This window comes from Scardinius erythrophthalmus (assembly GCF_964197995.2).
Source record: "Scardinius erythrophthalmus genome assembly, chromosome: 9".
Taxonomy (NCBI): domain Eukaryota; kingdom Metazoa; phylum Chordata; class Actinopteri; order Cypriniformes; family Leuciscidae; genus Scardinius; species Scardinius erythrophthalmus.
The window spans coordinates 2068986-2093258 of NC_138229.1; the positions used below are offsets into that span (position 1 = coordinate 2068986).

The window sequence follows — 24273 nt, forward strand, 5'->3', positions numbered from 1 at the left end:
GATATGAGACCTACAATTACATTCAGAGGGTTTAAAAGCCTATGAATACTGCTGAAGGGTTACAAAACACTAACTACTCACTAAGTTGTTTTGGAGATTATGAAGAAAATGTATGTGTTTTTTTACCTTGAATGCATTTAAACCTGTTGTAGGAGACCAAAAACAGGTTTACATACATTCAAGATAAAACAACACTTTAATTTTCTTCATAATCTCCACTGCAGCATCAGCTCTTTTCTCTCAGCGTCTGAAACGGTTCGTTCGAAGATTCAGTCTCTCTAAACCCCGCCTTTCTGAGAGCAGCTCTGCTCTGATTGGTCAGACGGCCTGGTCTGCTGTGATTGGTCGAAACCAAACTCTCATTATCATATCTGAATCTCAGCTCTTGATACTCAGCGATACGAACAGTAACGATGGCGCGAGTTTTACCGTATCGATCTCATCAAAGTGGATTTGCTTTGTCAGCAGAAAACAGCGTCTTCTCCACATGAACAACACAAACTCTTCCAGTCTCAGATACACTACAGTGTTTGAGGGCGGAGCTAAGAGACGCTGTTCAGCCAATCAAGACCAGATGCTGGAATTATGCAAATTAGTTCCAAGTGAGACTGAATTACTGACGACTTGTTTCAGTTCAGAATCACTTCTTTCCATTTATCTGCACTTTGATCTGTGAAACTCTGTGAACTTTTACATTCACAAACAGCTTTATTACACACTGCATGAAAGGGAATATCCGAGAAAGTTTAAGATCCGTCATCAGAAGAAAACAAACAACAAACCTTCATTCTGAAGAAAGTGATGCTGGTCAGAAGATCTACAGTGGACTTCAGATCCTGCAACCTCTCAGGACTACTGGCTGGAAAATTATTCTGAAACACACACACACACACACACACACACACACACACACACGGTTACAAACCCAAATACACACTCTGCAACAACAGCAATTCTTCAGTAATCAATAGATCTGGAGGTCATTTGTATGAGTGTAGAAGGTACAGTGAAACTCATTAAAGGAGAATGTGTGAATCTACCCTGTACATCGAGAGGTCAATCCTCAGGGAGTTGTGCAGTTGGTCCAACAGTTTCACAAACCTCTCTTTCTGCAAAAAAAAGTTAACACATGTAAAATATACACAATCGTTCACAACTTTGGGGGTTGTTAAGATTTTATGTGTTTGAAAAAAATAACTTCTGCTCATCAAGGCTGCATTTATTTGATAAAAAATACAATAAAATCTGAAATATTATTATAATTTAAAACAGCTGTTTCTTACTGGCAAGTAGCGTAACTCAACAACACAATAATTATTAAGACTGAGATCTACTACACTTGTGTTTTGAGGGTCATTTGTCTGCATCCAGTTATAGCTATCCAATGTTTTAAACATGATGTGCAAGAGTTAAATGAGCTTTTATGTGTTGAAATGTGAACTGACCCCAAAGTTGGAGGCGGCGAAGCGGTCGGAGGCAGAGACGTTGTTGGAGGACTGTGTGGTGTGTGCGTAATAAGCGTTAATGTTAGCCAGAAGTGTGCTCATGACCGCAGGGACACCGGGACACATGTACTTCGAGGAGAGACATGCAAAATGCCTAAACACAAACACAAAGCACAAGGTTACTGGCATTTACAGGCCTTAAGATAGACACACCGCAAGAAATGAATGCAGTTTCTTAGGAGAATGCAAAACTTTGCATGGCCATCAGCATGTTGGAAAAAAAGACTGATGTTTTTGGGGACATATCATGAAAATCGGACTTTTTCCGTGTTTAAGTGCTATAATCGGTGCTTCTACCAACCCAGAAAACGTGAAAAGTGAAACCCAGTAACTTTGTTTTGGTGAGCCTTTCTCTGCAAGCATGTCAAAAAATAAGCCAATCAGATTTAGCTCCCCTTCTGATGTATGAAGAGGATCTTATTATAATATTATCTGAATCTCGTGTAAAGGCTCCGCCCTCTTCTGAATGGAGGCGGAGCAGCAGCTCATTTGCATTTAAAGGGACAAATTTGACAAGCTATAATAAATGATCTGGCAGGTATTTTGAGCTGAAATTTCACAGACACATTCTGGGGACACCATAGATTTATATTACATCTTGTGAAAAAGGGCATGATATATCACCTTTAGGAGTTTCACATACTATTTTGATCCCTATTTCCAGAATATGTCCCATTTCCACTTTTTGAGGGTCTCTTTCATGCATTCAATTGTTTGTACATTCACTCAAGTTCCTACATTCACTCCTTCGTTCACTCTGCTTACGTCATGGCCTGATAGATCGATTCCACTCCATATCTCATGGCGAACTCATCCACGATCTCCTGCGCCGTCTCTTCATAGTACACTTTCCAGGCGTCATCACCTTTGGCATCGGGGATCTTCACGCCGCCGCTGTTCTGCTTCTCAGTGGTGTAGTGGAAGATGTGCTACAAAGCAAAATGGGTTGAGGACTTATTATTAAAGATTATTCCTGATTTTTTTTTTTAAATTTCAATGCACCGATTACACAGATTTATTTTTATGTCCCAATCAGGTGTGAGCAATGATTTTCCAGCGGGATTATTATCATTAACTAAAATGATTAAAAACCTTTTTTTAGTTGAAATCAAGCTGAAATAAAATAAAATAAAAATATTAGATTTATTATGAAAATGTTGTGAAAAAAAAAACATATATGGCAAATAACTGAAATAGGTTGAAGCACAAAAATTACTAACTGGAAATACAAAAATTAATTAAACCTGAAACTTAAAAAAAAATAATTAATATAACAATATAAGTTATTATAATTGCTTAATAGCTATAATAGTGTATAAATAATGCTAAAATAACACTGGTTTCCAGAATAATTCTTAACTCAAATAAAGTGAGGAATATTCTGAGCAAAATGACAAATTCGCTGACAATCAGAATGAATATGATTTTTAATATGCAATATGTGGTGTCATTTTGGTCTAATGAGATTTCAAAGTGGGAGGAGCCACTGTGTGTGACGCAGAAAAAATAAAACAACCGACAAAAACACTATTAACACAGAACAGAAAAAAACGCTTGATGAAATACTGTTTACACCTGTAATGCAGCATTTATGAGTGAAAGTAAATATTCAGCAAAAATGTTTAACTTTTTAAAGTTTTTTTACGTTTTTAACCATCAGGAATTAATTGACTATTTTAAGGATCTAAGCGCAAGTGCACTTAGGTCGTGTCCGAATCCACTTTTGCTAGTTTAATGACGGGACAAATGGTCGGTGCTCCCGGCGCATGGTCTAAAAGGGTCGTCCCTATTCTCCTAATGAGTAATGGGTGTGTTTTGTACATATTCTGTTAATGAGTACTGGGTGTGTTTTGGGCGTAACGTGCAATAAACCAATCAGAGACTCATCTCCCACTCCCTTTAAAAGCCAGTTGTTGCGTCATGGTGGATTCGCTTTTTACATGACGAGTTAGCAAGTGTAAAAACCGAACGCTTCTCTAGTGAGGACACAGATCTGCTTGTGTGCAAGGTTAACAATGCGCCTGAACACACCTCGTTCTCAGACCAGCAGCCCATGGGCGCAAATGCATTTGCTATTTAAACAACGTGGTGCAGGACGTGAAAATGAAAACTGCGTCGGGCTGAAACTAGCAAAACACACTTGTGTCGTGCATTACGCTGCATTGCACCGGGTGTATGATAGGGTCCAATGTGTATTATATATATATATATTTGCATGTACCTCATGCAGGCAGGTGTACTGAACGTGGTACGGAGCCACAGTCTCCTCTCCTTTAATCTCCACACTGATGTGCATGCGGATCGCTCCTGATACGGCGGATTTATCCGTGCGTTTGTCTATTCAGAGAGAGAGAGAGAGAGAGAGAGAGAGAGAGAGAGAGAGAGAGAGAGAGAGAGAGAGAAGGTCTAATAATTCCCTCAAGATCATATTCATTAGAGATGTCGCTCGAAGCCACTTCTATAATAAGTATACAATCACTTTGACACACCGAGGTTGTACCAGACGTCCATTTCTCCACTGAGCGTTCGCACTTCAATGATGGTCTGTCCCAGAAAGTCGTCAGACTCGCGCTTGAACCGTTGCTTTACACGAGACTTGATATCATCATCCTCATCCCAGACGCGCACCTTTATCCGGTCTGAAGAGTTATGACATTCACTGCAAACCGGAGAAGCAGAGAATCAAATTTAAAATGTAATAGGTAACACTTTACAATAAGGCTCATTAGTTAACATTATTAACTAATGTGAAATAACCATGAGCAATCCATTTGTTACTGTATTTGTTAATCTTTGTTAATGTTAGTTAATAAAAATACAGCTGTTCATTGTTTGTTCATATTAGTTCACAGTGCATTAACTAATGTTAACAAGATTTTAATAAAGTATTAGTAAATGTTGAAATTAACATTAACAAAGATTAATAAATGCTGTATGTGTGCAGTTCATTATTAGCTCATGCTAACTAATGTAGTTCACTAATGTTAACTAGTGAACCTTATTGTAAAGTGTTAATACTTAATAAAAACAAATACAGACAATATTTTAAAAAATATCTAATAAAAATGACAAAAACAATTTTACAAAAACTTTTAAATTAAAATGAATAAAAAAAAATATTAACAAAAACTCTAACAATATAATCAATGATTCTAAAATAACATTGATTTAACACAACACATTTTTCCATCAGAATAACATGCACTGATGAACCATTCAATAAGACCAATTTTTAATTTAAGACAATAAACAGTTTAATTTTGCTTTAAATAGAATCCATGACGACCTCATTCATTCATGCACTCACAAGTGAAAGCTCTCGTCCCAGATGGGATTGAGATTGCCGTAGATGGTCTTGGTTCTCTTCTTGGTTTTCCCCACCTGGACGGTGACGTAGGGGTCACTCGAACCCGTCTTATCCTTCGCCTGAAGACCCTGCGCACACACCACTGACAGAAAAGAAAAATACTTTTACAGACGGCTACAAAGATGATGCAAATACATTATATTTCATGTTTTTTTTTCGGGTGTAGCTCAAACACAAGAGCATGACTTCATGGGTCATGGGTTTGATTACCAGTGAATGCATGAACTGATCAAATGTATAACTTAAATGCAATGTAAAGTAGCTTTGAATAAAAGCATCAGTCAAATGCACACATGTAAATATTTTCATGCATCTTTTTGATTAATTTATACTGATAAGTGTAATTCTGAGTTCACCTGTGATGCTGATTTTGGCCGACCACTTCGACGTCCCGTCGAGGACGCTCTGCTTGATTTGTTTCATCTGAGTCCCGTGGCTCGGCTTGGGAATGTCGAACACTTCTTGGATCAGCTCGAAGATCTCAGGTTTGTTGCGCTCACGGATCTTCATGCGGTCCTTCAAGACCATGATGATGTTCTGCGTCCGATCCTCGGCTCCGTGTTTCGAGCTCTTCTCAGCCGCTCCTGAAGGCCACATCCACAACATCAGCTCTAAACTAAAGACTGCACAAAGCTTCTTACACAAGCTCAATTTCTATAATGTGAAGGCTCTCAGAGAACGGAGTGTAAGAAAAACTTTACTTAAACTTCAAGTAATTGGTCTAGCTATAAGATCTTAATTTAAAGTGCCCCGTTTATGCTATTTTAAAGGATTAGTTCACTTTCAAAAAACTTTTTGCTTATAATTTACTCACCCCGATGTAATCCAAGATATTCATATCTTTCTTTCTTCAGTCGAAAAGAAATTAAGGTTTTTGAGGAAAACATTCCAGGATTTTTCTACACAGAATGGACTTCACTGGCAACCAACTATACCAATGTTCAGAGAAGGTTCAAATGTCTGTCTCAACGCAGCTTCACAGTCTCGACACGATCCCAGTCGAGAAATAAGAGTCTTATCTAGCGAAACGATCTGTCATTTTCTAAAAAAAAAAAAAATTATATATTTTTTAACCACGAATGCCCGTCTTGTACCATCTCTGAGATGCGCCACGCATTGCATCATCACGTTGGAAAGGTCACGCGTCACGTCATCTATCTAAGTTATTTGTCTGTGTACTCTGGTTCAAAAAGGAGGGAAGGGCGAAAAATTTAATCTCATTTTCTGCTCCAACTTCAAAATCGTCCGACATCTTTGTTTTAATTTATTATTATTATTTTTATTTTTTTGTGACCTTTCCAACGTGATGACGTAATACGTGGCGCATCTCAGAGATGGTACAAGAAGTAAAAGTGTATATATATATATATATATATATATATATATATTTTTTTTTTTTTTAGAAAATGACTGATCGTTTCGCTGGATAAGACCCTTATTTCTCGACTGGGATCGTGTCGAGACTTTGAAGCTGCATTGAGACGGACATTTGAACCTTCTGTGAACATTGGTATAGTTGGGTGCCATTGAAGTCCATTCTGTGTAGAAAAATCCTGGAATGTTTTCCTCAAAAAACTTAATTTCTTTTCGACTGAAGAAAGAAAGACATTGATATCTTGGATGACATCGGGGTGAGTAAATTATCAGCAAACATTTTTTTGAAAGTGAACTAATCCTTTAAAGGTGCCTAATGCTGACAATAGGTTAGGCTAACCCAAACCTAACCCTATATCAGATAATGAAATACGTTTTTTTACTGTAGATTTAAGTTAAGTCTGTACTGTAAAACCTAAAATGTTGCTACCGTTTTTTTACGGTAAATTTAATGAAAATTAAATGTTTATTTTTTTTACTGTAAATTTAAGTTAAGTCTGTAAAACCTAAACTGTTGCTACCGTATTTTTTACGGTAAATTTCAGGCACCCACAGCTGCCGGGTTTTTTTTACCGTAAATTTACAGTTTTTTTTTATTTACAGTGTGGTAAATGAAGTTACTCCCCATCCTCATATATGTACGGTGCTATTGCACAATGGCAGAACCTAAAAAACACATTAGCATTAAAATCTCACACTTTTCACCGACCATTTGTCCCGTCGTTAAACTAGCAAAAGTGAATTCGGACACGATCTAAGTGCACTTGTGCTGTGCGCTTTAGACCATGCGCTTAGATCGTTAAAATAGGACACAAATCTCACTCTGCAGGCAGTCGGCGTTGAGCAGGTCCTGGCACTTGTCGTGGCATTTGACCCCGCACTCGGAGCAGCGCATGCCCTGGCGAGCGATGCCCCACAGCAAACCCTCACACTCGTAGCAGTAGGTGGGCGTCGTGGCCGTCCACACCTCGAAGTTGTGCGGGGTTGTGCAGGAGATCGGGTAGATCAGGGCCTGGAGCGTCTTCTTATACACATGACTCTTCTACAGGAGCACAAACACACCAGTGTTACTTCCAAAAACTTAAAACTTAAAGTTTAAGTTTTAAAAGTTTAATTTTTATTTCAGCTTTATATCAGAATACGATTTTCATAGTTTCAGTTTTAGGTAACAATAACAACACTAAAACACACCAAACTCGAGAGACAACGTTTTTTTCTAAGGGTTCAGAATGCACACATTTCACCCGCAGCATTGCCTTTACTTTTAAACAAGTGACAAAAATTAAAAATAGAAAAATTACCATTTTAATAGAAAGATTGGTCAAATTTAATCGGGTGAAAGAGACTTGCATTACTTACCAGCTCCTCATTGTTGAGTGTACTAGAGGCCATGGCAGACGTGATTCCAGCCTTACGAGAGTTCTGCACTAACGACTGAACACACAGATGAGATTACACACACAGACTTCTCAGATGTTTCTCCTAAGAATTTTTTTTGTTGTACATAACCTAGAGTATTTTAGAAGAGATCGAAGTGTCTTGATTTATTTCTTCAAAGGCATTTGAGAAACAAAGTTCCAAAAGACAAAGTTGATTCTTAATGAAAAATCCATAGCAAACTTTCCTCTGAGAAAAACTTTCAGACTCCATAAAAATGTGGACTATAAAACACTGGTGTCGACAGTATTTGCAAAAAGAAAAACAACGGTGCAGTAATATAGATTAATTACAATAAGTCCTTACCATAGCCTGAATCCAGAAAGCAGAAGCAAAGAAAGCAAGATAAAAGACTGTTACTCACATTTAAATGATCTTAACAGAGAAACTAATGCGACCCAAACAGCCAATAAATATGCAGAGGTTTTACAACCTGTGAGAATGCATCCTAATAAAACACTGATAAACATATAAAATGAATACTTTTTAATTACTAAAGTGTATTGTGATTGCACTGCAAAAAACAAAACTATATAAAAAAATTAATCAAGACAAACTTTGATGTTGGCTTTAGAAAGCCTGAACGGAAAGTTTGAAGTAGTTTTAAAGCTTAATGTTTTACGTTTTTGAAGGCAATACAGTGTATCGGAAAACAGATTGATAGGTTGCTAGGGTTGCTAAATATGTCGCTAGCATATTTCTAGAATGAATTAGCACATTGCTACCATGATATAGCATGCGGTTAGCATGATTAAACATTTTTAACATGATTTATCATGTTGCTAGCATGTTTCTATCATGAGTTAACACATTGCTAGCATGATTTAACATGTTGCTAGCATGTTTTAACATTTTCTAGCATGATTTAACACATTTTAACATGATGTAGCATGTTGCTAGCATGTTTCTATTACGAATCAACACATTGCTAGCATGTTTTAGCATGCTGCAAGCATGTTTCTAACATGAATTAGCACATTGCTAGCATGGTTTTGTATTTTTCTAGTATTTTTCTAACATGATTTACCACATTTTTAGAATGATTTAGCACCTTGCTGACATTTTTCTATCACGAATTTGCACACTGCTAGAATGTTTTAAAATGTTGCTAGCATGAATTAGCATGTTGCTAGCATGATGTAACATGTCTCTACCATGTTTTAACATGTTGCGACCATGAATTTGTATGTGTTAACATGTTTTAGCACATTGCTAACACAATTTAACATGTTTAGCTAAAACATGCTAGCAATGTGCTAATTCATGATAGAAAAATGCTAGCAACATACTAAACTATGTTACAAATGTGTTAAATCATGCTAACAACATGCTAGCAACATGTTAAAACATGCTAACAATGTGTTCATTCATGTTAGTAATGTGTTAATTAATTCTATAAATATGCTGGCGACATGTTAAAACATGATAAAAATGCTAGCAATGTTCTAGTTCATGATCGAAAAATGCTAGCAACATACTAAATCGTGTTACAAATGTGTTAAATCTAGCTAGTAATGTGCTAATTAATTCTATAAATATGCTGACGACATGTTAAAACATGCTAGCATTGTGCTAATTGATTTAATGCTACGCTGGCAGAGATTTGTTCTTGTTTCAGAAAACAAGACTTAATATCTTAAGTCATTTTGTTTCTCCAGGTTTAAGAATGTTTAGATATTTACTGGAAAACAAGTAGTGTGGAAGATTATATTTTTTTCAATTAGGAACCAGTAAAGCAAACCATCCTATAAAAAAAGTCTCCACTGAACTAAATTCAGTGCAGATGAAACACAAACATCTTCAGTTTGTGCAGTGTGTTTCTCACCAGATCTCTGACCAGAGGAACGGTCTTCCTCTTCCTCAGATCAGGCATGCTGTCAATGCTGTACAGCGCTCCTCCCATCCTTCACAGATAAACACAAGCATAATGGTGCATGAAAAATAATTTCCCTTCCTCGAAAGCATGCAATAAAACAGACCCATCAATGCTTCATCATCAGTGCTTTTCATCAAGATTACCCAGCAAACAAATGATGTTCTTCCTCAGTGTTTCTGTCTTGTTTCACAGAACAATCTTAAATCAAGATGCATTTACTGGAGAAGCAAAATGACTGAAGATATTGAGAATAAAAGTGAGTTTATGCTTGAAAACAAGAGCAAATATTTCGAATGGTTGTCTTGTTTGACAGATATCTTTTCGTTTTAAATCACAAACTCACTTAATTTTAATAGAAAAATTGCAGATTTCTTTTTTAATACCTTTGATTGCATCTTGATTTAAGAATGTTTGTAGTGGAAAACAAGACAAAAATACTAAATAGGAAAACTGCTGTGTTTAATTAACATGCCTTACTGTAATGATTCACCAAGTGTGCAGAGCTAATTATTTAATATCTGATAATTATCTAGACACTTTTACCTATTGCATTGTCACATGTCTCTGTGTTTGTCCATGGACTTTTATGTTGTATTTCCAGTTTCTTGTTCCTGTTTGTAGTCAGATTGTAGTTTTTCCCAGGTGTGTTTTATCTCGTTAAGCTTTATTTATAGGCTTATTCTTGTGTTGCTGGTGTTTGTGTTCTCTGTGGCTGCGTTTACACTTGGCATTAACATGCAATCACCGATCAAGCAGATCGGATCATTAGCCAATCAGGACACGGTGCGTTTACACCTGTCCACATCAAGTGGCTTCTGTATCTGGATCACAGATCAGACCTCGCATTCCCGCGAAAAAAAAAAAAAGTATGGCTCCTGTGCAAAGTCGACCTGAAGTGGTGGGTTTTCTTTTAAAAACATTTTACAAATCTCGCAAAATGAGGAGGATGCAGAGGCTGCAAATTAGCCTGGGAAAACCCAGACAAACTTCCGTCAAATTTAGATTTGCTCTGCAAGCAGTCTGGCAAAGAGCCCATTCAAGCCGATTTCTAATCCGTCCAAATCGAGGCACCAATCAGAAACTTTGAGGCGGGCTTTACACGATGACGATCGCTCTGATTGGTTTTAGATCTATCCAATTGCGCCCAGAGGCATTTGAGCGACGTCTGTTGGTGAAGCGCAGACACTTTTAAATGCATTATTATATTCAAATTGCAAACACATGAGGACAGTCTCCATGAAAGACCCGCTGGCAGATGAACGCACTACTACATTTCTCTCCCCGAAACGGTAGGAAATTAAATTAGATTTAATAGAGGATTTTAACTGTGACAAGATGATTGACAGGGCAGTTTACATGACAGGACGCACGCGACAGATCCGTCCGATAAAGATGACGAAGTAGTATGTCTTTTTTGCTACACATTCAAAAGTGAATACATTTTCTTCACAAAAAGAGTACATACTTTTATGGCGTAGTGTAACTTAGGACGCAGCATATGGCGGGCTTTACACGATGACGATCGCTCTGATTGGTTTTAGGTCTATCTAATTGCGCCCAGAGGCATTTGAGCGACGTCCGTTGGTGACGCCCCTTTGGAAATGAGTGATTAATGAAGCTTTGCCAGACCACAACTCAGTTACTACTGAGAATGGTCTGGTTTTAACCAGGCTAGCTGCAAGTACTAATAATGTGGATAGATGCCGTAATGGAAACGGTACAGAGAAACGTATCTGAGAACGCTGCCAGCTGTGCGGGGAAAAATGCGCGTTCTTTATAGAAAATGAATGGATCTGCAACTTTAGGGTGAGAACTGTGAAAGCAAACATTTCAGTATATTTGCGATGTACTTTGCACTCGACTGTATCGCAAAACCACACAGCTCTCGGTTCCGGAGAGAGGAGGGGAATAACGACAGTGGGGGGGTTTGTGTGACGTCCACACGATGGCTGGATTGCGTTTACATTAGACTGAGATCCGATCACAATGCGTCCTCGACTCCCTCCGAGCCTGGACACACTGATTGGATAACATTCCCATCAGAAGCGCGTTCACACTTGTCTTTTCAATGTGTATGTGGACAACATCCGGATACAGGTCGCATGTTAATGCCAAGTGTAAACGCAGCCACAGTTTCCCTGTTTTCAGAATCAAATTAAGCTTTTCGATACTTTGAATCAACTGAATCAATTGCTGAACTAATGATTCAATTTGTTTAGCTCGAAACGCTGGTCAAAACGGTGTAAAAACAACAAAAACGTTCATACAAAACACATGTTTGACAATTTTAAATGTTTTAATGAAAGTCTATCTATTAAATGCAGTTTACAAATCATCTAATGCCATTAAATATGAAGTATCTGTATAAAATGTTTTTTTGTTTTATTATTGTGGGGCTTGTTTTATGGAGAGCTTATATAATCAGGCTAAAAATATACTTTTAAAGTCCCCCTGTGGTAAAAATCAAGCTTTTAATGTTGTTTATGTGTCTATGTGGTGTTTTTAATACGCTTTAAGACAAACCATGTGTAAATTCATAAGTCGACAGCATTGCTGAGTATTTCCTCCTTAAAACTGCAGTGAACCAAAGACAGTCTCAAAAACACGCTTTGAAATCGCTGGTGCTTCTGACGTCACAAACTACCTTGTAACCAATCAGATCAACGTGTGATCGTCAACCAGTGGATCTCTGAGCTGAGTGAGTGAGTGGAGGCGGGGCTCATTTGCATATTCATAGAGCCGCGCATAGTAAATGAGGAAAGGGTGTCGAGTTAGAGCAGAACAGAGCGACTGGAGATTAGGGTTAAGGTTTGACTTTGACTTACCCTCCTTTACCAAACCACAGAGACGGAGTCTCTCCTCGTGCCTGAGAGCAAGACAGAGAAAGAGAAAGTTGTATTAGTTTTGATTTAGTTTTATTAGCTGATTAGTTTAGTTTTATTAGCTAACCGGCTTTGATCAAAGAGTCCAAATGTTTTCTGTAGTCACCACAAACATGGCAAAAGCATAACCATTGAAATAAACATTAAATAAAATATAAATATATATATATAATATAACTTGTATGTTTCAGAGAACATTCAAAAGTAACAAGTAAAAAACATCAGATGAACGTCCATTTAAAACGTTCCAGGAAAAAAGCGTTCCATGAAAGATGTACAAACGTTTTTGTGCTAACGTTTTGAGAACATTATTAAATACCAGATAACATTAAAAGAACGTTCTGCTAATGATACTGGAAGAATGATTGTTCAGTAAATATTTCAGAACCAATTATTTTAGAACAAATTATATCAGTCACCCTCCTTTCTATTTTCGGCCATCAACAAAACCATATCAGTTGAACGTTAGTGTACATTAATTTCAAAAGGTCAATAAAATAAAAGTCTGCAAACAAAAGTTTTTTCACAGCTATATTGCTATAACAACATCTCAACTTGTATACAATATAATCTAATATATATAATATATATATATATCTAATATGTATACAATATCTAATTAGATAAGTAGATTTTTGAGAATTGTTTCATTTGTTTTGTTGATGACATTGTGACAAAAAAACTTGAAGTGAAAACATGAAATGTTATTTTTAATGGGTGTCTAATAGCCTTTCTGAAACTATGTCAGCTTATATCAAAACAACTTACACAAAACCACCACAAAACGTTCACACAACCAACAACGGACCCACCTGACAGTCTCGTCCCATCATGGGTCATCTGAGTGAACATGCAAATCGCTAAAGCAATGAAAAGAGACTGGAAAGACGACAAAACGGCGGGATACAAACAGACAAACAAAGGATAAAGAGTCAACAGAATAACGCACACAAAAAAGAAGCAAAGAGGACGTGGCAAACTGCAAAATAATCATGACAGCGGTTAGAGTGCATGGTGTTTCATCGCATCATAAGCATAAAGCAGAAAATGTGTGGAGGTATAAAAATAAACAGTGCCATTTTACTTCTACTCTTTGAATGACAGAAAATGAAAGCGAGTTTGCAGTGGATTGTGGAGGCTTGATTTAAGGGAAAACCATCTATTTCCTCATGAATAACATGCACTAATCTGCTCAGAATAACACCAGGAACATGTATTCAGAAAGTAAATTGGGTCCATTCTGATTTCCGGACGTCATTCTGATTTCAATTAGCATTTTGTGGTTGTGATTTGCACTTTCCTACACATATGAAACAAGAGCAGCAGGAATTTTTGTGTAAATTGTGCATAAAACAAGGCGTCCGGCAATAGCTCAACAATGTAGACTTTCTACAGATGGTTAAGTCTAGTAAACTCTCTCACCTCCCGCAACTGTCGTTGGACTTTCTCAAAGAGTCGAAGCCAGTTTTCTTTGGCTCTGACCGCCGGGTCCACCGGCTCCTTCGGCTCCTCGTTCACCGGTTCACTGCATAGACATTCAAGATCGTTTGCATGTATAATCCAAAATTAATCTAACAATTCTTCGATGCAACCACACTAGCTTGCATAAATATTTGTTGTTTGTGCATTTTAGCTGGCCACGCTGGTCTGGTTTTAAAGGGGTTTTGACACTGATCAGCTGGTCAGGCTGGAAGACAAGCTGGTTAGCTATCTAAACTGTCCTAAAAACAGCTTTTAAATCATCAAATAAATGTGGTTTGTTCACTTCGGGGAATGGTTGATCTAAACCAGGTGAAATATCCTTAAAACAGCTGTTAAAATATCCAAGCTGGCCAAGCTGGGAGTCAAGCTGGTTTTAAAGGGGTTTTAGGCATTTATCAGTCTGGTCAAGGCGGATGACCATCCAAACCAGGTGAAATATCCTTAAAACAGCGTTTAAATCTTCCAAAAGATTTGGTTTGCTTATTTTTAGCTGGCCAAGCTGATCTGGTTAGCTGGTTTTAAAGGGGTTTTGGGCACTTATCAGCCTGGTCAAGCTGATTAACGCTCTAAACCAGGTGAAATATCTTTAAAACGGCTTTTAAAATATCCATTTAGCTTGTTTTAGCTGGCCAAGCTGGGAGTCAAGCTGGTCAACTATCTGAACCAGGAGAAATATCCTTTAAAAAGCTTAGAAAATCTTCCAATACATGTGGTTTGCTCATTTTAGCTGGCCAAGCTGATCTGGTTAGCTGGTTTTAAAGGGGCACTTATTATCCTGGTCAAGCTGGTTGACCATCCAAACCAGGTAAACACCAGTTGGCCAGGCTGGGAAACCAGTTAAGACCAGCGTAGGCTTGTTTTCAGAAGTTTTGTTTTTATCTTTACCAAGACTTCCTTTGTCAATCAACATTACCAATAACATTTTCTTCCCTATAGTGACGTATATCCGAGTGAAACTACTTCTGGAACAAGAAAAAAAAAAGCTTAATTTTGTCCATGGGGAATTGATTAGGTGGTTGGATGGTTGTGGTTTGCTATTGGTCGATCTCATTTGAGTGACAGATTGCACTGGATTTGCGCCAGTAAACACATCATCAAGAAACTGATGTTGTTGCAAGAAGGTGGGGAAGTTATTTTAATTAAAGATTACGAGGCACGTGAATTGTAAAAAAAATATTTATAATAAATAGTGTAATACCGCATACAATATTAAGAATAAGAAATGTTGATTTTGATTTCATGGTGACTTTAACTTGCCTGTACCAACACAGAAATAATTTTGGGCCAGTTTTGCACTGTCACTTCTTCAAGATAAACCTATACTTCAACTATTCCATTAGTTTTGGTGAATGAGTTAATCCCTCAGTTTTGAAAACCCAAGGGTGTTGAGATATATTCGTGATACCTCTCAGGTTCGGGAATCGGTTCCTCCTCTTCAAAAGGAGGAGATGGAGGGGGGCTCTCCATCTGTATTTCCTCTATTGGAGGCTCTTCCATGGGGAAATCCTCATCTTGAAGTGGAGGTTCCTCCATCATTGGTGGCTCTGGCTCTGTGGGCAGTTTCTCCTCTGTTGGGGTTGGAGGTTTAGGCTCTGGCACGGGAGGTTTGGAGTTGGTTATGGGCACAGGGATAGGCAGCTCAGGGGATTTGTTTGTAGTTGGAGGAACCTGTTGGGCGGGAGGTTGAGGCATTGGAGTTTGGGATTGTGTTGTCAAGGGTTGAGGTTGAGGTTGGGATTGAGATACTGGTGCCGGAGCTGGTGAAGGAGTTGATCCACCCAACCCAAACACGGCAGTCAATGGCTTAGCCATGGCGAAGAAAGACTGAACGGAAGGGATCGGGCCTGAGGATTGTTGTTGGGGTGGTGGTTGTTTTTGAGGTGGCTGCTGGGGGGCGGGAACTTGCTGGTTTAGGGGTTTGGCTAAAGGTTGGGGTTGCGTCTGATTGGATGGTTGAACTGGAGGTTGGCTGGAGATCTGAGATGGTTGCTGTTGGTGAAGCGAAGGCTGTTTCTCCAAAGGAGGTCTTGATGGGACGTCCAGTGTTTGGGCAGTGCTGGAAGGAGTAGGAGTGAACGGAAGCTCTTGGTCCTCGTCCGGCGGATACAAATCTTCATCCTCGTAGTTGAAGTCCTCCTCACCCTCGTACATGTCCACCTCCTCTGCGTACAGATCGCCATCTTCCTCATAAACGGCACCTTCTTCGCCTCCGTCTTTGCTGTAGGCGCATTCGTCACTGTACACCCCCTGCGTCTCGTCCCAGTCGGGCGAGCCCTTGCTGTAGGACACAGACGAGTGGCAGGAGTGGTACGAGTCGTTCTCGTCGTAAAGTTCTCGCTCGCAGAACTCTTCGCTCAGTTGAGTACTACAATGACTGAGCTCGGCTGATGATGCATAACTCCCGGTCGGACTGGAAAACGACAAAGAGTGAGTCAAAGATTAGGCAGAATGAGAAAACAACTCACTGTGATGAAAGACTGAAATCTACACATTTTTTGCAAGCAATTTGGCCATTGTTCAGGGTATCTGCAGGGTTTTTCTGACCTTATTTAATGCCTGCTACATTTCGGAGATCCTATACGATCATTATAAATCACACTGTACGACATGGATCTAATAAACTTGGGTATGTAGGCTGGATGATGATGATGACACCTATTGAATCTTAGGGTACGACACTAGTATAGAAGAATAAAACATCAACAGCATGTGCTAGTGGTAAACAAATCGAGCAAGATGAATCGCACTTTGGCAATTGAGGTCTATTTGTGCGCTGAAAAAAGAGGAGAAAGAGGAGAATATGGGTGCGGTCATGGCTAGGGAAAAGAAGCCAACTTGGCATTCCGATTTTGTAAATGGAGATTGAGGTAAGTAGTTTTAAGTTCTAGCGCCATGTCGCATTGATCAATACACCATTTCATGTTGAATTTTTATTGGCTAGTCAGTAGATGTCCCAGATGGCAATATAGTGTCGGCCCACATCTGGTACATGTGGAATCCATGAGTACCAGATGTGGGCCGGATCTGGGCCGACACTATATTGCTGTCTGGGATAGGTCGTAGCAGCAAACACACTGTGAGATGATCATGCTAAATTTCTGACACTGTCATAAAATTATCGCAGGCTATCTTTGGTCGCAGGCTGTCTTTGAACCTCTCTGACTATAAGACCACCATTTAGAAGTCACAACCACAGAAATCACCACGACTGGTCATCTTTTGTCTGGGACAGCCCAAAATAATACAATGTGTACCGGCAACAAGACCCAAATCATCAAAGTTATTGTTTGAATGCGTTTTAAAGTCATATCAGTATAAACTTCTATGGTTTTCTGAGCGCACATACGAAGCACGTGCACAGAAAGCTGTCTATCAGACGGCACGTCCTGTGAGATTTAAACTAATTTCTCTATTGCACTTAAACTTTTGTGTATTTGATAGTTTGTCAAAAACACACAAAGTTCACATAAAAACAGTCAGTTATGTCTGTGAATGTAAACAGCATGGAAAGAAATCGCATGTGTATATTAGATCTGTGTATTAAAGTGAAAGCAGCGTAATATACAGTACCGACTGTTATACAGTAGTGGTTCTGTACTGTATGTGCTGTTAATATGAATCAAACAAAAGAAAAACAGAAAATCACTCACTGCTCTTGACTGAATAACTTTAGTAGCTTTAATAAGAATACATCTCTTACTTGAATAATGCTGTTAAATACTCTGGCGAGGAGATCAACATGGCGGACTGTGTACAGCTCATTGAGGGGCGGAGCTAAGTTCCAGTCATGGGCGGGGCCTGTGCAATGTGATGTCACATTGGTGAACATTCCTGAATGGCTCATTTTGAGACACTGTTTCAGATTTATGGGGTAATTAACAGCCGGAGTGGATGGATTTTTACCACAGTAGGGTGGTAGTGTACACACACTGCAGTGCAGACACATAAATATGTTCAAAAACGATATGAAAGTCAATATTGCATAATAGGTCCCCTTTAATTATATCATTATGTTATAATATAAAAAATAAGATTTGTTTAAATTTTTATGACATTTTTGACACAATTGCCCATTAATTTCTGACCCAGCGCAACAGTGACCAAATTAGAAATATGAAGCAGGAAAAAAAATAAAGTGAAATAAAATTGGGACAAGACCAAGACCTTTAAAAAATGGTTTCGAGACCAAGACAGGTCTCCAGTTCTACAACACTAGTCAGCACTACTTCTGCTTTTCTAATTCCTAACCGGGAAACAGGAGAATCCATTGAGCCCTTAAGCAAGCCACGGTGATGTCAAGTCTTTTATAAATCAATGAAAACTCATCTTGTTGAATAATGGAAGAGAAACAAAGGAGACAGTCGAATTTAAAGGTCTGTGCCAGGAGGGAGAAGAAAAAAAGTATCAGAAAAAAGGGCGATAAGAGACACGCCGATCAGACATGATGAATGAGTCCATTAAAGGAAAACCGAAGAGACACACCTGCTGAGAAACACCTTCTCTCGCTCATGCTGTATCGGTCATGATTGTCTCATGAATGATGAATGAATCAGTTTAACCAAACAGAAAACTGAGTATTACAGAAACAACTCTTTCTCTCGCACCTGATGCCTCTGGGATGGTCATAGTCAAGGTCACAGTTGTTGATGGAGCGCGAGTAGGAGCCGCGGGGATTGCGGTGCTGGTGGCTCATGGGATACTGGTGGACTGAGGCGTTGGGTTGAGATGTGGAGTAGAACGGGGGTGGTATACTGTTACTGGTCTCACTGCGATAATCACTGTCTCGGTCATCCATTGCGCTGTCTGGATCATTGTCTATACACACACACAAATCAAAGACATTGCTAACGCATTAGAAATACTGATAAAGCATTACACACATACTCAAATCTGTCATGACTATGAAAAAGTGTGGTTTGCTACAGGCTAAACTATTGTTTTATCATGCACTGGTCCATTTTGTTTTTGCTAGTGGAAAGAAAACATCCAAAATGCACATTTATGCGTTTATTTTATTGCACTTTATATATTTGCATTTGAAGATTTCAATTTCAATATATATCTTTAAAGGTGGTGAGTTTTCATCAATTTGTATGAGATTTGTATAACATTTTATTTCTAAAAACATGGTTATTTTTTATTTAAATTTAATAAATTGTAATTAGATGATTTATGAAGGGATACAAAGAAAAATCCGAAATCCCCTCTGTAAAAACCTTTAATGTGTCAACTAGAAAGTAAAGTTCATTGGGACAAATTGTTATGCTGGCTTAACAAAGCCTTGTCTGAAGGTTTGAAAATTGTATAAGCTTCCTAGCATTTTTTATCATATTGCTAGCAAGTTTTATTATGCTGTTAACATGTTTTAACACATTGCTAGAATGTTTTAACAGGTTGCTAGCATGTTTAGGAGTTTTCAAACATGAATGAGCATATTGCTGACAAGTTTTAACACATTTCTAGCATGATTTAACATGTTGCAACTTGCTAGCATGTTTTAACATGTTACTAGCATGAATTTGCATGTTGCTAACATGTTTAACACATGAATCATCACTATGCTATCCTGATTTAACATGCTGCTAGCATGTTTTAAAACGTTATTAACATAAATGAGCATGTTGTTAACATTAATAAGCATGTTGCTAGTATGATTTAACATGTTTGCTAGCATGAATTAACATGCTGGTAACATTAATTAGCAAATCCCTAGCATGATTTAACATGCTAATGTTTTAACGTTGCTGACATGAATTAACATGCTGTTAGCAATGTGCTAAAACATGCTACCAGCATGTTACCACGATTTTAACATGATTAAACATGCTGCTAGAATGATTAAGCATGTTGCTAGCATGTTTCAGCACATTGCGAACATGCTAGCCACATGCTTAATCATGTTTTTCCACATTGTTAACATGATAAAGCATGTTGCTTGCATGTTTTATCATGTTGTTAACTTAACACATTGTAGGCATTATTCAACATGCTAACATTAGTTGGCATGTTGCTAGCATTTGTTAGCACATTGTTAGCGTTATTAAACATGCTGTTAGCATGTTTTCATAATTAATCATGTTGCTAATATGAATTAACACATTGCTAGCATGATTTAGTATGCTAATGTTTTAAAACATTGTTTACATGAATTAGCATTTTGATAGCATGTGTTAACACATTGTTAACATGATTTATCATGTTGCTAGCATGTTTTAACATATTGCTAACATGAATTAGCACAATGCCAGCATGATTTAGCACACTAACATGTTTTAACACGTTTCTGACATAAATTAGCATGTTGCTAGGATGTTTTAGCACATTGCTAGCATGAATTGGCATAATTAGTCTCAGAAGAAAAGGGAAGAATAACAGGGCTCTCAAGTTTTACCAAAAGCTTGGAGTGAGATCACATGCGGTAAGGGGAGGAGCCCTAATGAAGCCACGCCCCCATATGTCCCCGCCCCCCAATTTTACCCATTGTTCATAATTAACCAGCCCAAATTGAAATTATAACAATTGGTAAATCTGATAAATGACAGAGCAATTGATCACATCAAATATACTCTTTAATGTTATATTTCAAAATTACAAATAAGTTATACAAAAATTACAAAAATATAACAAATTGCTCCAAACAGTTTGGAAAAACAAATCTTTTTGCATTTTGAATGTCTAGTCAAAATGGTATACCGGTAATTATTTATTGTGTGGTGCATGGGACATTGTGAACAAATGACATATTAGAGTATTATTAAGGTGTGTGTGTGTGTGTGTGTGTGTGTGTGTGTGTGTGTGTGTGTGTGTGTGTGTGTGTGTGTGTGTACACAAGAGTACACACTCCAGCTTATGAAATGTGTTTTGTGTTTGAAAAATACAAATGCAATGGCAATGATTAATGTATGTTTTGACAGGATATAAAATATTACCCAGAGCACTCTGCTTTAATACATAGCCTTAATGTAACTAGAAAGACTATTAATACAGTATAATATAGAATTTAAAATAAAATAAACAAATTTAAATGTATTTAAAATAAAATGAAGAAATACATCTTCATTCCTTCCCATACCCACTAACATTCCCTTAGTTTAAGAAAACGTAAGCTAGCCAAACTGAGCCAAAGCTTCTGGCCTGGTTGCAGAGTAGTTGTAGAGTTTTTAACTGCATTAATAATAATGTAAACGATGGGCTATATATTAAATGTTCTAGCCTAAAAACGTTAGACGAGCTTTCTTCCAACTTACCTTCTCCATTACGACGTGTGTTCGCGCAATGTTGTTGGTTACCTAGTAACGAACGTCCGGTGGCCGAGAATGTTCCGTCAACTTCCGTGTGTTCGCGCATCTGTGTTGCCTTGTAACGAACGCAATCTGGCCGAGATACGTGCTGGCGGCAGGAAACTTCACTTTGTGTGCCTGCGCCTCGTATACAACGTTATATATATAAAGCTCGCAGGACAACTTGGTTGGCATTGCCTTTTCAGCGTGAGAAATACACGGTGTGGCGTGTGAGCGTGTGAACTGGTTGAATTGCGTGTGTCTCACGCCCAATGCGTGAGACTTGAGAGCCCTGAGAATAATAATGTTTTAATGGTATAACAATATGTTGACCTTCTCAATCCAACATTAAAAAAAGGAAACAAGAATTTTGAACCTGGCTTTATCCAATATTCAGATTTCTGTTCTGGAAATGTATGCAAATGAGTGCATATTTAATTAGACACGGTCTTATTTGCATATTTAAACAAAACATTGCAGAAAACTTGAACTATAAAACAACTGTCCTGTGATTCAATCAACATTTGTGCAACAAAAGGTAAATAAATCAGCGGTTTATTTGTGGAATATCTGTCAGTGTAAACGTCACAGCACATCGAGTGCGAGTGTGTGTGTTTATCGAGCTTGAAATGCTTGATTGCTAACTAAATATAATGCTGATGGCAACATGAATAGGAAAGCAGATGTCAGATTAATGAGCTCATAATGACAGATATGAAAACTCACTTTGCTGTTCGCCCCACCAGTTACCTGTGAGAGACAAGAGAAGACAGAGAATCACTCATAATGCAGCGTTCATAGAGTGTCTGTTTAAAGATATCTGGCCTTTAATAATGCTCTCAAAACGTTAGAACAAAAAATAATTCATAAATCGTTCATGAATGTTCTTTGTTTTCTGAATCGTTTTAGGGGCTGTTCACACGACACCGTTTTCAGATAAAAACTAAAAACTTTTTATGAGTGTTGGCTGTTTATTTACACGATAATGGCGTTTTGGGGTCCTAAAAACTTTTGAAAACATGTTTCAAAAAGCAAGTTCTTGAAAACGATAGTGATATCATCACAAAAATGTGAATTTCTGAAAACGGTGACGTCATGCACATGTTCAAGAATATAGTGTTTCTTTATACAGTGAGATCGCCATCTACTGGCCTGACAGCAAAATACAGCGATTTTAATTAGTTTTTAGCGAATCCGTGTGAACGGGATCATTTTGACTGCGTTGTTGTCTGTATGCAAAAAACGCAAAGGAAAAACGTTTCTGTTTTTAGTATATCACGGTCGTGTACACTGAGTTTTAGTATATCACGGTCGCGTACACTGAGTTTTAGTACATCACTGTCGCGTACACATATCACAGTCGCGTACGCTGAGTTTTAGTATATCACTGTCGCGTACGCTGAGTTTTAGTATATCACTGTCGCGTACGCTGAGTTTTAGTATATCACTGTCGCGTACGCTGAGTTTTAGTATATCACAGTCGCGCACGCTGAGTTTTAGTATATCACTGTCACGTACGCTGAGTTTTAGTATATCACTGTCGCGTACGCTGAGTTTTAGTATATCACTGTCACGTACGCTGAGTTTTAGTATATCACAGTCACGCACGCTGAGTTTTAGTATATCACTGTCGCGCACGCTGAGTTTTAGTATATCACTGTCGCGTACGCTGAGTTTTAGTATATCACTGTCACGTACGCTGAGTTTTAGTATATCACTGTCGCGTACGCTGAGTTTTAGTATATCACGGTCGCGCACGCTGAGTTTTAGTATATCACTGTCACGTACGCTGAGTTTTAGTATATCACTGTCGCGTACGCTGAGTTTTAGTATATCACTGTCGCGCACGCTGAGTTTTAGTATATCACTGTCGCGTACGCTGAGTTTTAGTATATCACTGTCGCGCACGCTGAGTTTTAGTATATCACTGTCGCGCACGCTGAGTTTTAGTATATCACTGTCGCGCACGCTGAGTTTTAGTGTATCACTGTCGCATACACTGAGTTTTAGTATATCACTGTCACGTACGCTGAGTTTTAGTATATCACTGTCGCGTACGCTGAGTTTTAGTATATCACTGTCACGTACGCTGAGTTTTAGTATATCACAGTCACGCACACTGAGTTTTAGTATATCACTGTCGCGTACGCTGAGTTTTAGTATATCACGGTCGCGCACGCTGAGTTTTAGTATATCACTGTCGCGCACGCTGAGTTTTAGTATATCACTGTCACGTACGCTGAGTTTTAGTATATCACTGTCGCGCACGCTGAGTTTTAGTATATCACTGTCGCGCACGCTGAGTTTTAGTATATCACTGTCGCGCACGCTGAGTTTTAGTATATCACTGTCGCGCACGCTGAGTTTTAGTATATCACGGTCGAGTACGCTGAGTTTTAGTATATCACTGTCGCGTACACTGAGTTTTAGTATATCACTGTCGCGTACACTGAGTTTTAGTATATCACTGTCGCGTACGCTGAGTTTTAGTATATCACTGTCACGTACACTGAGTTTTAGTATATCACGGTCGCGTTCGCTGAGTTTTAGTATATCACGGTCGCGTACACTGAGTTTTAGTATATCACGGTCGCGTACGCTGAGTTTTAGTATATCACTGTCGCGTACGCTGAGTTTTAGTATATCACGGTCGCGTACACTGAGTTTTAGTATATCACAGTCGCGTACACATATCACAGTCGCGTACGCTGAGTTTTAGTATATCACTGTCGCGTACGCTGAGTTTTAGTAGATCACTGTCGCGTACGCTGAGTTTTAGTATATCACAGTCGCGCACACTGAGTTTTAGTATATCACTGTCGCGCACGCTGAGTTTTAGTATATCACTGTCGCGTACACTGAGTTTTAGTATATCACTGTCGCGTACGCTGAGTTTTAGTAGATCACTGTCGCGTACGCTGAGTTTTAGTATATCACAGTCGCGTACGCTAAATTTTAGTATATCACGGTCGCGTACGCTGAGTTTTAGTATATCACTGTCGCGTACGCTGAGTTTTAGTATATCACTGTCGCGTACGCTGAGTTTTAGTATATCACTGTCGCGTACGCT

The 24273-nt window shown here is 38.4% G+C and overlaps 1 protein-coding gene across 1 annotated transcript in view; it reads right to left on the reverse strand.

The window, feature by feature from the left end:
- The window catches only part of LOC308696688 (protein unc-13 homolog A), a gene marked incomplete at both ends in the record, with an annotated part of 91595 nt that overhangs the window by 31055 nt on the left and 36267 nt on the right, over positions 1-24273 (reverse strand). Inside the window, 16 exons of the mRNA XM_081375584.1 lie at positions 783-872; positions 1041-1109; positions 1446-1599; positions 2271-2434; positions 3727-3842; positions 3995-4164; positions 4813-4954; positions 5229-5456; positions 7069-7288; positions 7606-7680; positions 9509-9587; positions 12385-12425; positions 13864-13966; positions 15329-16333; positions 18528-18738; positions 21930-21953. Of these exons, the coding sequence (XP_081231710.1) occupies positions 783-872; positions 1041-1109; positions 1446-1599; positions 2271-2434; positions 3727-3842; positions 3995-4164; positions 4813-4954; positions 5229-5456; positions 7069-7288; positions 7606-7680; positions 9509-9587; positions 12385-12425; positions 13864-13966; positions 15329-16333; positions 18528-18738; positions 21930-21953 (2891 nt within the window). The remainder of the gene's footprint in view (positions 1-782; positions 873-1040; positions 1110-1445; positions 1600-2270; positions 2435-3726; positions 3843-3994; positions 4165-4812; positions 4955-5228; positions 5457-7068; positions 7289-7605; positions 7681-9508; positions 9588-12384; positions 12426-13863; positions 13967-15328; positions 16334-18527; positions 18739-21929; positions 21954-24273) is intronic.